Raw genomic sequence first — 14,561 nt, forward strand, 5'->3', positions numbered from 1 at the left:
GTACAAAGTTGGGTTTGTGGCACAGGGAAACCCACTCCAAAGGCACACATAGGACACTAGGAAACATTACCTGAATGTTAATTAATTATTATTCACTAATATTAAAAGCAAGAGAAGAGTTTTTTATGCATCACTTTGGAAGAATTTTACTCACTCAGAAAGTTTAGACTAAAGGCAGGGGGGAAATGGGGGGGAAATGGGGACAAAACAATGAAAAATACTGCTGGAAAAATGAAAACAACTTCATGCAGCTCACCTTGACCTCAATGAAGTCTGGTTTCCCAATGGAGATCAGGTCAGCATAAGCTTTGACTTCATCCACATTCCAAGCTTTGACCAGGGTCAGCCTATAAACAGTGCGTTGTTGCTGGAAAAAAGGATAAATCCCAATGACATCCCATTCTTACCCAGGAATAAAGGACAAATCCCAGTGACATCCCATTCTGACCCAGGAATAAAGGACAAATCCCAGTGACATCCCATTCTGATCCAGGAATAAAGGACAAATCCCAGTGACATCCCATTCTTACCCAGGAATAAAGGACAAATCCCAGTGACATCCCATTCTTACCCAGGAATAAAGGACAAATCCCAGTGACATCCCATTCTGACCCAGGAATAAAGGACAAATCCCAGTGACATCCCATTCTGATCCAGGAATAAGGGAAAAAATCCCACTGACATCCCATTCTGATCCAGGAATAAGGGAAAAAATCCCAATGACATCCCATTTTGATCCAGGAATAAAGAACAAATCCCATTGGCATCCCATTCTAACCCAGGAATAAGGGAAAAATCCTAGTGACATCCCATTCTGACCCAGGAATAAGGGAAAAATCCCAGTGACATCCCATTCTGACCCAGGAATAAAGGACATATCCAATTGACATCCCATTCTGACCCAAGAATAAAGGACAAATCCCACTGATATCCCATTCTGACCAAGGAATAAAGGACAAATCCCCCATTCTGACCCAGGGAAGATGTTCCAGCCTTGCACACAGATTCAAAACAGGAGAAAAGAAATAAATTCATTCTTGTATTCCAAGAAACCATAGATTGAACCAAAGCAGACCCAAGGCTGTCCCTTCAGGAAATCTGCTCTGCAGCCCCTGGGCTGAGTCACCTCGTGCTACACAAACCCTCCCTCTGCCAGACCTCACATCCCAGGCTCTCTGTTTGTACAGGAGTTTAACTTCATGACAAAACAAGCAGGAAATGTCTCTCTCTTGGATTTGCTTCCCCAGGCACATCAGTCACAGGTGTTTTAGTGCCTCCAGCTGGATCCCCTGCACTGGGACTCTCACAGAAACATGGAATGATTTATATTGGAAAAGCTCTCAAGATATTGTGTCCAAACTTGACCCAGCACTGCCAAGGCCACCTCTGAGCCATGTCCCCAAGTGCCACATCCACAGGGCTGTTAAATCCCTCCACCACCTCCCTGCACTGCCTGTTTCTGGGTTTGACAACCCTTTCATGAAATACTTTCCCCAAAATCCACCCTGAGCCTCCCCTGCCCAGTCTGAGGCTGTTCCCTCTCCTCCTGTCCCTGTTCCCCCACAGCTGTCCCCTCCTGGCAGGGAGCTGTGCAGAAGATTCCCAGACCAAACTTCCTCCTGGAAGGTGGCAGACAGCACTCCCAGAACTTCTCTGCTTGCAGTTACTGTGATTTGCCCTCTAAGGGCTGCCCTCCAAAGGAGTCACCAGTGACAAAAGGCCTCTCAGCACAAGCACTTGGCCATGGGACAAATCCACTCCTCACATCCGCTTATTCCATCCTCCCCTTCATCCTCTACTGATGTTTTAGTTCACTTATTTTTGGAATTTATTTTTATTTATAGAGCAATTTTCCAGCAAATCTGCAGTTTGGATTAACTCCTTTGCTGTCCCTGCACACTGTGGAAATGTAAATGCTGATCCCAGTGTGGGCACAGGGCAGGGATTGGGGTTCTGCCCCTGTGCTCAGGTGAGACCCACCTGCAGAGCTGCCCCAGCCCTGGCCCAGCACAGGCAGGAGCTGGAGCTGCTGGAGGAGCCCAGAGGAGGCTCCAGGATGAGCAGAGGATGGAGCAGCTCTGCTGGGAGAGCTGGGGGTGTTCAGCTGGAGAGGAGAAGCTTTGGGGTGAAATCAGTGTGACCTTGCAGGGCCTGAAGGAGCTGCAGGAGAGCTGGAAGAGACTGGGGACAAGGGATGGAGGGACAGGACCAGGAGGAAGGGATCCCTCCCTGTGAGGGTGGAGAGGCCCTGGCACAGGGTGCCCAGAAAAGCAACTCTTTAGTCCTTCAGAGCCTCTGACTGCCATGTCAGTGAATTCTGCCCTCTGCATAAAAATCAAGGTATCACTCAGCTACCACTCATTCCTGTGTGTTCCACAGGGGAAAAAGCAATTTCTACACCATTTACTATGGAAACCTTCCAGAAAGGAAGAAGAAGAAATAACTAAAGGAGAAACAAATGAACACCAAGAGCATCTTCTTCCAAATATGTCAAGAACTAAACCAGCTGACCTCTACCCATGGCATTTAAGCAGTTATTTAAAGAACAAGAAATTCTTGTGATTTGAATGGATTGGCAAAAGAAAGGTCAAGAGACAAGTAGGAAATCAACTGTTAATTACTGAAGAGAGCAGAACAGTAGAGGAGCTAATACAGAAAAATAAACATGGTGTTTGCACATAACAGGAAAAAGATCTAAGGAGGAAAATCTGCAGTGCACACACCCTGTGAGTCCTGTGGAATGATCAGACACCAATTAATGAGAACTGGCTCCCCAAAGGGCAGCTCCCAGTGGGGAACAAGTGCAGCAGCTTCAAGGCACCAGTAAATACCAGTTTCTGTTTAACACAACTGGTTTCACAGCAGCCCCAGCAAGGGCAGCATATCCTCCCAGGCAGGGAAGTGGGGCTTTCTCCCATTTAAATCTCATTTTACTACTCTCCAATTCACATCCCAGCTCATTTAGAAGTTGAAGGTCAAGGACTTCATAAAACTAAATGTGCTATGAGTGAATTTAAAGGGCTTCTCCCTGTGGGGCAACACTGACAAGGAATAACTGCAGCCTCTGTGTGTGCACCACTCCAATATCCCAAAATCTGCACAAAATCACCATAGCTGGGCAGGGAAAGCAGGGAAGGAAACTGAAACTCTGCCAAAGGCACACAGCAAACAGGTAGAAAAATCAGAAATTAATCTGGAGAAGCCTCCTTCCAGAGGGCAACATCTCTGCAGTGCTGTTGAGCAGAGAAACACTGGTAGAAGGCACAGATCAAAATGAGTAATATCCCAAAACGTTATCTGGGAGCAATCCTTGCAGACTGCCAGCAGTACAAAAAACCAGCCTGCTTTATTCATGGATTATTTGTATTTGTTGTAAAATAGGGCCCCAGGAGATCCTCTCATAAGCACAGCAAAACAAGAAATAAAGAGCTTAAGCTGTGAGAATGTAAGGATCTAAAGCATCAGGATACAAAGGCAGCCAGGATGCTCCACAGCCCGTGTTTCCAGGAAAAGCAGCTGCTGCTCCACTCCAGCATGAGGAGAAGACAGAGGAAGAGGGGTGAGTGTCAGAACAGCCCTTCAGATGGGGCCAGTGTGGGTTTATCTCTGTGCACAGACCAGCCTGGCAGGGAGGGCAGATCCAGGGGGCCCAAAAATGCAAATCAGTGGGGTGGGCTCAGCTCAGCCTCCTGTTCCAGAACCCTCTGAGGGCAAAGGAGGGCAGAATGAGCCAGGGGAACCCCAGCCTTTTCCCTGTGGGCAACTTCTGCTAAAATCCTTCCAGGCTACCTCAGGAAGCACTGCAGCCCTTCATTGTCAGGACAGGACACCAGGGAAACACAGACTGAGCAGGCCTAGGGGGGATCCTGAGGATAAAGAATCCTTCCATTGGGTGGATCTGAGACCCTGCTCTCAGCACAGCACGGAATGGGCACAGCAGAGCTCAGAGCTGCCAGGGATGCACAGGGAGTGATTGTTGGGGTGCCAGTGCAGGGCCAGGGGCAGGGCTGGATGATCCCTGAGGGTCCTTCCAGCTCAGAACAGTCTGTGATTCCATGAAAAACACCAAAGTTTCTGTCTCAGGGTGTCTCATGCCCCAGTCCCACAGCCAGAGCTCAGAGTCAGGACTGGGATCACCCTGGCACAGACATGGCTTCTTCTCTGCAAAGGCCCAGCTGAACCCCCAGAGAAGTCCCCAGGCTGCTGCACCCCTGTCCCCCTCCAGCTGGAACACACCAGCCACTGGGAGAGCAATGGGACAGCTCCATGGGGACAGCTCCATGGGACACCTCCCATGGGGACAACTCCACGGGACAGCTCCATGGGGACAGCTCCATGGGACACCTCCCATGGGGACAACTCCATGGGACAGCTCCATGGGGACAGCTGCATGGGACAGCTCCAGGGGACAGCTCCATGGGGACAGCTCCAGGGGACACCTCCCATGGGGACAGCTCCATGGGACAGCTCCATGGGACACCTCCCATGGGGACAACTCCATGGGACAGCTCCATAGGGACAGCTCCATGGGACAGCTCCATGGGACAGCTCCAGGGGACAGTTGCTATGGGGACAGCTCCCATGGGGACAGCTCCAGGGGACAGCTCCAGGGGACAGCTCCATGGGGACAGCTCCAGGGGACAGCTCCATGGGACAGCTCCATGGGACAGCTCCAGGGGACAGTTCCTATGGGGACAGCTCCAGGGGACAGCTCCATGGGGACAGCTCCATGGGGACAGCTCCCATGGGGACAGCTCCATGGGACAGCTCCATGGGGACAGCTCCAGGGAACATCGCCAGGGGACAGCTCCATGGGGACAGCTCCCATGGGGACAGCTCCATGGGGACAGCTCCAGGGGACAGCTCCATGGGGACAGCTCCCATGGGGACAGCTCCAGGGGACAGCTCCAGGGAACAGCTGCATGGGACAGCTCCAGGGGACAGCTCCAGGGGACAGCTCCATGGGGACAGCTCCCATGAGACAGCTCCATGGGGACAGCTCCAGGGAACATCGCCAGGGGACAGCTCCCATGGGGACAGCTCCAGGGGACAGCTCCATGGGGACAGCTCCCATGGGGACAGCTCCAGGGGACAGCTCCAGGGAACAGCTGCATGGGACAGCTCCAGGGGACAGTTCCTATGGGGACAGCTCCCATGGGGACAGCTCCATGGGACAGCTCCATGGGGACAGCTCCCATGGGGACAGCTCCATGGGACAGCTCCATGGGACAGCTCCATGGGGACAGCTGCATGGGGACAGCTCCAGGGGACAGTTCCTATGGGGACAACTCCATGGGACAGCTCCAGGGGACAGCTCCAGGGGACAGCTCCCATGGGGACAGCTCCATGGGACAGCTCCAGGGGACAGCTCCAGGGGACAGCTCCCATGGGGACAGCTCCATGGGGACAGCTCCAGGGGACAGCTCCAGGGGACAGCTCAAGGGGATAGTTCCATGGGGACAGTTCCATGGGACAGCTCCATGGGGACAGCTCCAGGGGACAGCTCCATGGGACACTGCTCAGTGCCCAGCCCAGAGCACAGGGCAGTGCTGAGTCTGGAGCCTGTTCCCAAGGCAGGGACACTGTCCCTTGAAGCCATCCTTACATCCTCACAGGCCTGTCACATGTACCAATGGGTCCCTGCTTTGCTGCTGGCCCAGCCTGAGCCCAGGACACCTCAAGAGAGGACTGACTCACTTTGACAAAGTGTTCCCTTCCCACTCCAGTAACCACATGGGACTGGTGCTGCTTCTTTTTGATAATTTCTTTTTCATTCCCTCCTCCTCAACATTCATCTTTTGCTAGACCAAGTGTAATTACTCTTCATGAAACAGCCCAGGTGTAATCTCAGGAGGAAGAAGGAAGGGGGGACACATCAGCTCCAAAGAGCAGGATGCTAGAGGGACACAGGCTTGGCTGGGCAGGGGAGCAGCTGATTTCTCCAAGAGGGGCAGGAGGAGATCTCCCCTCTCCAAGGGGAGCAAGGAAGCATCTCCAGGATCCTCACCTTGGATCCTGTCACTGGAACTCACTGTTTTGTTCAGGCAGAGTAACAATGTCCCCCTGTTTGGAAGTAAATAAATGCAGACTTTTGTTTCAGCTGCTGGCTTAGGCTAATGTATCCTGAACACTTACATGCATTTCTTAGGTACAGACAAAATTATTTTATTGCCATTTCATCCACAGATTCCTCTGCAGAAATCCCAATTTTTGAAGCTAATTAATCTCAACATTCTCAACAGAAACACAGCACAGCTGGATGGAAAAAGCACTCTTGGGGGGAGGAAATTACAGTGCAAATTCTAAACAGAACCTGCCCTTTGTTTCACACAACTTCACACCCCTCTGCCAGCACTGGGTGAGGAGCAGGAACCACTTCAAAGGCAGCTCCTTTCATCAGGATTTTCTTCCTCTCTTCAAGGAAAGGCTGCACTTGCAAATTCCCTTCATGCCACATTCTCAGAGCTTCTGAGCTGGCAGGAGCTGCTCTGATGGTGGCACGAGCCAGTCCAAGAAGGGGTGGGGAGAGCAGCCAGAGCCAGGAGTGCCCCTTGCCAGCCCCCAGGCTGAGCCCAGCCCCTTGCCCAGGTTATGAAACAGCTCCTGAATGAGCCAGTGCTGAATAAAGATATCAAAGCAATTTCCACACTTGGAAATGACTTGTCACAGGATGTGGATCAGGAAAAAAAAAACCTTCAGCCAAAATCTCTTCCTCACAGTCAGTAAGAAGCTGCTTTATGCAGAAAGCTCACTAGGGAGGAAAGATCCAAAACACAGCCCAGGGAAATCTCAGATCCCAACACCCCCCAGATTCCACAGCTTTCCAAAGCCTTGCAGTTCAGCCCAGAGACAGAGCCCCTCTAAAGGACTGAGGTCACTCCTGCCTCTCCCAGGAGCTCTGCAGATCACAGAATCCTGGAATGATTTTGGGTTGGGGGGAATGTTAAAGATGGAATGCATCTCATGGGCAGGGACACCTCCCACTGTCCCAGCTGCTCCCAGCCCTGTCCAGCCTGGCCTTGGGCACTGCCAGGGATCCAGGGGCAGCCACAGCTGCTCTGGGCACCCTGTGCCAGCCCTGCCCACCCTCACAGGAACAATTCCTGCTCAATATCCCACCCATCCCTCTGGCAGTGGGAGCCATTCCCTGTGTCCTGTTCCTCCATCCTTGTCCCCAGTCCCTTCCCAGCTCTCCTGGAGTCCCTTTGGGCTCTGGAAGGGGCTCTGAGCTCTCTCTGGAGCCTTCTCCTCTCCAGGTGAGCACCCCCAGCTCTCCCAGCCTGGCTCCAGAGGTGTCCCTGACCTTGGAGCAGCTCTGTGGCCTCCTCTGGACTCTGTGGGACCCATCCCAGTCCAGAGCACCATCAGGGAAGGCTCAGTGTCTTTGGAAGGATGCAGATGAATCCATTCTTCTGTCAACCAGCTGCCCCCTGCCCAGGGGCTCCTCCCTGCCCTGGGCCCATCCATCCCTGCAGGTGCCACCCCCTGTGACAGTCCCTGCTGAGCACACTGCACAGCACACCAGGGATTCTTCCCCTCTCAGCTAAACTCAGCACAGAAGTTTTCAAAGTCCTTTCTTCAGGGAAATGATCACTCAAGCACACCCTGAGCAGGCTCTGCTGCACAGGAACCCACAGAAACACTGAGCACTGTTCCAGCAGCTGCTATTAATACCCAGGTGAGAGCAAGTGCAGCCTTTGTCTCCAGTGCTAAAAAGGTGCTCATTAGCATAGGCTAATTACCATATTAACTCTGCTGGGAAACCTCAGCAAAGCTCAGAGCAGGGGTTGAGAAGTCAGTGCTCAACCCAGGCTCTGCTCCAGCACCTTCCAGTTGTCCCCATGCCATCCCCAGGATGGGCACAAGCCACCCTTGCCATCATCACCCTCTTGTTGGAGCTCACCCAGCATTTCAGCTCAGATTAGACCTGTGCCTCCTGGATGTGGGGAAAACCAAAACCAAAGTACTGATACTCAAGTACTTGAGGATGTGGATTTTCCATGATTCTGGAGTTTCTGGAGGTTCAAAACTGGAGATGGATTACTGGGCCCTGTGTTCTCCTGCCTGCAGTGACCCAAAAGTTACTCTAAACTCTTGAGTTTAACTGGAATGGAGGCATTTCTAATTTTGAGAGTCAGCCTTGAGTTTTCAGTCACACTACACTTCCAAAAGTGAGATTTTCTTTGGATTTGGATAAATCAGATTTATCAATGCATAAGACCATCAGAAAATAATTTTTTACATGGGTATAACAAAAATGTCAAATATGAGTATTTAAAGCAGGGCTCAGAAATAACCCAAGATTTTTGTTTTCAGGTATGTCTAAGCACAAAAATATCTCTTTGAGTGCTCATTTTTTCCTAGCTGAGATTTAAAAACTTCCCTCAGAGCAGATGGAGTGGGTGGCACCTGTGCCCATGGCTGGGAGGTGGAAAGGGATGGTCTTTAAAGTCTTTCCAACCCAACCCAACCCAACCATTCCATGATTCTGTGAGCTGAGTGCTAATGCCAAAGAAACTGTGATGTTTCTAAAAAATAACCCCCAACTTATTAAAAAAACAAACATAAAGCCCAGACCTGGCTTTAAAACACAAACCTGGCACTACTTTTCCATGTAAAAGCCATTCCTGCTCCTTGTGAGGGAATCAGGCAAAAAAACCTAATTAGGGAATCAGGAAAAATACAACTACAAAGTGATGTCCACATGATGAGAACTGGTCCTGCATCTTGTCTTGAACCTGGAGCCCAAGGCAGTTCCTTTAAAATAGTTTTTAATTCTTTCAGCCTTAATATAAATGTGCAAGATCCAAAATTGTCTCTCTGAAGTATAATTATTGTGAGGAGCCAAGCCTGATCTCCATATGAAATTCCTTGTTCTTCCAAGGCCTTGAAGATAAGATGAAAACTGTCCTGAATAATAATTAGGAAAACAGCAAAGCTGGGCTTTTGGTCTGCATCAGGTTTTTTATCATCCAACACCACTGCCCTGGTGTCACCCCCAGCTCTGAAATCCTGCCTGGAAAGTCTTGCAATGAGATGAACTTATCAGCACAAATTCCCAAGATGGAATTTTACACCAGAAAAGCCCCTGAGCCTCTGCACAGCTCTGTGATGTGTAAAGCAGGAATGAGGGATCAGGACTGGAAACCAAGGAGGAAAGAAACACCAAGTTTCCCTCCCCTCCACACTCACTCTTCCTGTACTTGCTTGTAATCTACTTTATTGCTTCACACTTCAGCAGAAATTAATCAGATTATTGAAAAATCTCTAGAAATAAAACAAAGTACAGCAACAGCTTTGTTTTGAGAGCTGAAAATATTGTTCTTAAGTAAATCCAAACCATGACTGTTTTTTAATCCATTTTCCATGGACTCAGTTTTAACACACCCTTGGAAATCAACACCAACAACACTCCAGTGATTCTTTCTTTCTTTTCCATACTTCCAGTGCAGGAATCATGTAAAATTTATATCCAGGGAAAAAGAAGCCCAATGCAAAGGGACTTAAAATAGAACAGCAAAAAAACAGATCCTATCAAATCAGCAACAAAACCCACTTCAAGCTTGCTCTTAAACAGGCTGAGGTGGTTCTTTTCCCAGGAAGGGTGGATGTTTAACTCCAAAGAGGCAGGAAAAGCACCAGCAGGAGCTGGGGGTGCTGCCCCCCCATCTGTGCACAAGGACAGCACAGGCAGGCTGCAGCCTGGCCAGGGAGTGGGAACAAAATCCCCTTCCAGCAGCAGCAGAGCTGCAGTGAGTGCCTGTGCCTTTGACAGGAGCCCAGGCTGCAGCCTGGCAGGAAGGTGTGTGAGCTCCCAGGATGGGGGCAGCAGGACTGTGCTGTCCAGGAGCTCAGCCAGCCCCTTCCTTGGCTCCAGCCCCTCAGAGCTGCTGGCTCTGGAGAATCCCCTGCTCCTCCCTCTGACCACAGGGATGGCTCCTCCTCTGCTGCCCTGGGACAGACCCTGCTGAAGGGCACAGCAGGGGGGACACAGCCTGGGGCCAGGGGGAAAAGCCCTCCAAGGTCGAGCTCAGCCCTCCCCCAGCACTGCCAAGGCCACCACTGACCCTGACCCCAAGTGCCACCTCCTCAGGGCTGCTCAATGACCGTGTGTGCTCAGGTGTGGCAAAGAAGAGGCTTCAGAGGGGGAAGAGCTGGCACTTCCCCCAGCCTCCTCTCCTTTGACACTCCCCAAAATGTCCCAGACACAGCTCCAGCCACATGCTGATGCTCCATGACCTGGTGCCTCAGGCTTGGCTCCCTGGCCATGATGAGGGAGGCCTTGGTGGTGTCACCAAAGCTGTCACCTCATAGTGACAAACCTGTCACCTCAGGACACAGTCAGAGCTTAGCAGCACAGGGAAGGCAGGAGAAGGAAAATACTAAAGAATAAAATACAAGGGAGTTCCAAAGAAGGGGCTGGAGCATGTCCAGGGAAGGGAATGGAGCTGGGAAGGGGCTGGAGCCCCAGGAGCAGCTGAGGGAGCTGGAAAGGGGCTGAGCCTGGAGAAAAGGAGGCTCAGGAGGGACCTTGTGGCTCTGCACAACTCCCTGCCAGGAGGGCACAGCTGGGGGGGTCGGGCTCTGCTCCAGGGAACAGGGGCAGGAGGAGAGGGAACGGCCTCAGGCTGGCCAGGGGAGGCTCAGGGTGGATTTTGGGGAAATTTCTTCACTGAATAGGTGGTCAAGCTGCCAGTGGAGTCCCCATCCCTGGAGGGGTTGAAAGCCTGAGTGCATGTGGGGACAGGGTCAGTGGTTGGACTCAGTACCCTGGGGGCTTTTCCAGCCTCAGTGATTGTGTGGCAAGAAAAAGTTGGCCTCTAACAACACATTAGTGTCTCAACACACAGATGGGAATGTCAAGAAAGAGCCTGAGAGTGGCATTTGCACAGGTTAAAAAGGAAATTTGGGAGAAAAGAAGCTCCAAAAGACCAGCTGAAAGGCAGCCCCAGTTCAGGCAAAGGCTGTGGCTGAGGCAGGAACTGAACAGTGCCAGAGTCCCTCTGGATGCAGGGCAGGAGCCCAGCCTGCCCCACAGCAATGCCAGCTGCTCAGGAGTTTTAACCATCCCAGTTTAACCATCCCAGTTATTTATACACCCAGCCACAGACTTGGCTGCCTCCTCACAGATCTCTGTAGTTGGAAATCTCAGCCAGGAAAACAACTTCCCACTGAGATCTCCCAGGGACCTGAGACAATATTCCTCAAAATCACTGTGTTTTGCTCAGCAATAGGGGACACAAGAAAGGAGAATTAACTGTATTTTAAATAACTCAGTAATACTCAAGGACTGAGGGAGTAACTGCAAGATCAGCCTGGAGGAGAAAAAGTTTTGGGGTGACCCATTTGTGGCCTCCCGTTACCTGAAGGATTCCTCAAGAAGGACTTTGGACAAGAGCCTGGAGTGCCAGGACAGGGGGAATGGCTTCCCACTGCCAGAGGGCAGGCTGAGATGGGACACTGGGAAGGAATTGCTCCTGTAAGGTGGCACAGGTGAGCTCAGGAACAGCCTGGGAAGGGGTGACTGTATTTATGGGAATGGTGACACTGGTTATCCTGGGAAATAACAAACCAGCAATGCAACTTCCAGCAATGAAAGCAAAGATTAAGCTGCCATAAAAACATAATTACCTCGTTAAAAAACACTCTTGCAGGCTGTGAAGCAAATGATTTATATTTTTCTTCTGGGTTTTGTCCAAATAATCTAAAAATAGATCTGAAAGCCCCACCAGGATTGCTGAAAATCCTGCCTAGTTCACAAGAAGCAGTGTAAACAAGGAGTCTGACATAAATTTCTCTTATTGATTAAGCAATCCTTGAAAACCCAGTGCTCTTGTAAAGCCTTAATTCAAGATCTGGGCTCTAAAAGAACAACAATTATCAGCTTTAAACGTTTTAAGTGCCCATTCTGGTAAATAGGTGAGGGCTGAGATAGGGGCTGAGAGAACTCCTGCAGATGCTGGAGCAGAGCAGAGGAATGATAAAAAGCCCAAAGAAGGATTTACTCAAATCCTGTCTGTGGATTCACAGTGCAAGGTGTGCTCCACCTGAGGAGCCTCCCCAGGGGATACCTGAAATTCCAACACCTCAGATTACAGCACTCCTTTAGAGACCCAGTGTCCATGAAATCCTTCAGACCCTGCTGCTTGCACAGCAAGCTGGGCTCAGAAAGCCCAAGGGAGATCAGAGTCCCCAGGATTGTTAAGCAAATTCCAGCCCTGAGCTAGAAAGGCGTAAAAGCAATGATGCAAACACACACACTTGTAGAGCTCTGTAAACAGTTGTTTTCTCTTATTTGTAATTATTATGGATCATCAACTCTCCATTTCCAGGGCTCATCACCCCCAGACACTCCAGACCTGCTGGGTTTAGCACAAGGCTGGGTTTAGCACTAAGCACTTAGAGATGGTTTGCACTGCATCTCATTTGGTTCTTGCACCAAACAGGTTTTGTCCCCATTGTCCTGTCACCCTCTGCCTGTGTGAAAGTCCCTCTCCCTCCTTTTAAAAGCCCCTCTGGGCTCTGGAAGGGGCTCTAAGGTCTCCCCAGAGGATTTCCTTCTCCAGGAGAACATCCCCAGCTCTCCCAGCCTGGCTCCAGCCCTTGGAGCATCTCCCTGGCCTCTCCTGGACCTGCTCCAACAGGTTCACATCTTCCCTGGTGAATTCTCTGAATTACCACATTAGAATCAGAACTATATGAATTTCTGAGAGCTCAGTGAAAGATTTCCCAGCAGCTTTGCAGCTTCAGAAGGGACTCTGAATTCCTGTGCTGCAGTTCCTGAATTTTCCCCATTGTCAAATCCTTTTGCCTTTCCCAAACCCAGGGGTGTGTTCCCACCATCATCACACTCCCAGAAAATCCCTTTCCTTGCTTGCAGTGCTTCTGTCTCAGTTATGCACTCCCCATCCCAGATGAGCAAACACATCACTCCTACAGATGCTTTGTCAACTTGTCTTTCCTGAAATGTCAAATGCAAGGATCCAAAGGAATGGATTCAATGAACCCAATAAATGCTTCTCAGCTGACTTCTTGTGTGAGCTGCTGGTGACTGGTCAGTGAGGAGAGAAATCCAGAGTTAATGCATTAAGCATCTGGAGTATGCCCTGCACTGGCTCAATCTGTGCCCTTCAGCCCTATTAGCTCAGCTTTATAGGCTGAAATAAAACCTTGGTTGAAAGCAAAGTGCAGCCCCAAGCTTCCCTTGTTGCCACAAATAGAATTTTAGGGTTGGACAGCTCCCATAAAAACACACACAGGCTCAGCCTCCTCAGGAGCCTGTCCATGAAAACTGCTCTAGTTCACAACCAGAAACCAAATGTCCCCAAGGCCACAGAGGCTGCTGGGGAAACTGGGAGCTCCAGAGCCAGGCCCAGGGAAGGGAACAGCCCTTGGCTGGTGGTTGGGCAATAAATAACCTGGAGGGGGAACAAACCTGGCTTGAACCAAGCTCCCTAAAACCCAACCAAGGCTGGCATCTCTCAGGCAGCTTCTAGAAGAGCTCAAGGCAAAGGAGAGATGCTCTTTAACAGAGGGTAAGAACTGCAAATGCTCCCTTTGTGTCCAGCAGCAGGAAACTGGGCAGGCTGGGGAATGTCTGTGCCTGGGGAGGGAAGGGCTGAGTGCAGATGGAAGGAGCAGGAGGGCCCTGCTGGTCTCACTGCCCAAGGCCATGGGAGGGACAGGAGTGCCCTGTCCCAGCCCCACGTGGCACTGGCACCTCTGCAGCCACAGCCAGGAGCAAACAGCACCAGGCTAGGCAGGAATGAGAGGAGGGGCTTCATCTGGGACTGAGAGAACACAGATTCCACCCCCCACCTGTGCCTCCAGCTCCTGGGTGGCCACAAACCCCTCCCTTCCCCCTCCCCAACACAGCCAGGACAGCAGCAGCTGGAATAACACATCCCTCTGACTGGAGCTGTGCTATGAACATTTCCCCCCTTCCTTGCCTGCAAGCAAACCAGGAGGGACTCACACAGCCAGAGAAATGAGATTTCACTCCCTCAGCAGCCAAGCATCTTGCTGAAGCTTGGTTTGGATTGCTGTGAGGACACTGAAAGGACAGGATGGATTTCAGAGGCAATAACTCCATATTAACATCATACCTGTGTCACACTCCTCAGGCTGCACTGCCAAAGGCTTCACCACAAGTCTCATTAGCAACCCCATTAAAACAAGAACACAGCTGGTGAGAGCATTTACTGTGCAGAAGAGTCAAATTCTTCTAAATTTATAGTGGCAAAATTGATTACTGATTCTAACATCTGTTGCAGATTTTACATTTAAATTCTCCTTAAAAACTCCCTCAGCTCAGAAACATCAGACATGGCTCCCCTCCCCCAGGAGCCACATAAATCATCTCCCTGCAAATCAAATGTGTCTTTTCATAAAAAAACAATTGTTCCTGTCATTTATTACATAATAATCAGCATTAAAACCTGCTGAGGATGCAACTCAATCTATTTATGCTGTTTGTAATCACACAAGCACAAGGGTAACTTGGAAGACAGAATAATGTTGGGAAAAACAAAAAGAGGCAAGCAAATAGCAGCAGATGCAAG

The 14,561-nt window shown here is 50.5% G+C and overlaps 1 protein-coding gene across 4 annotated transcripts in view; it reads right to left on the reverse strand.

The window, feature by feature from the left end:
- The window catches only part of LOC306811325 (S-adenosyl-L-methionine-dependent tRNA 4-demethylwyosine synthase TYW1-like), a 396,352-nt gene that overhangs the window by 325,354 nt on the left and 56,437 nt on the right, over nt 1-14,561 (reverse strand). For all 4 annotated transcript variants that reach the window (XM_079324920.1, XM_079324918.1, XM_079324919.1 and 1 more), the window contains exon 14: nt 257-367. In XM_079324920.1, the coding sequence (XP_079181046.1) occupies nt 257-367 (111 nt within the window). The remainder of the gene's footprint in view (nt 1-256; nt 368-14,561) is intronic.

Source organism: Erithacus rubecula (assembly GCF_903797595.1).
Source record: "Erithacus rubecula genome assembly, chromosome: 22".
Lineage (NCBI taxonomy): Eukaryota > Metazoa > Chordata > Aves > Passeriformes > Muscicapidae > Erithacus > Erithacus rubecula.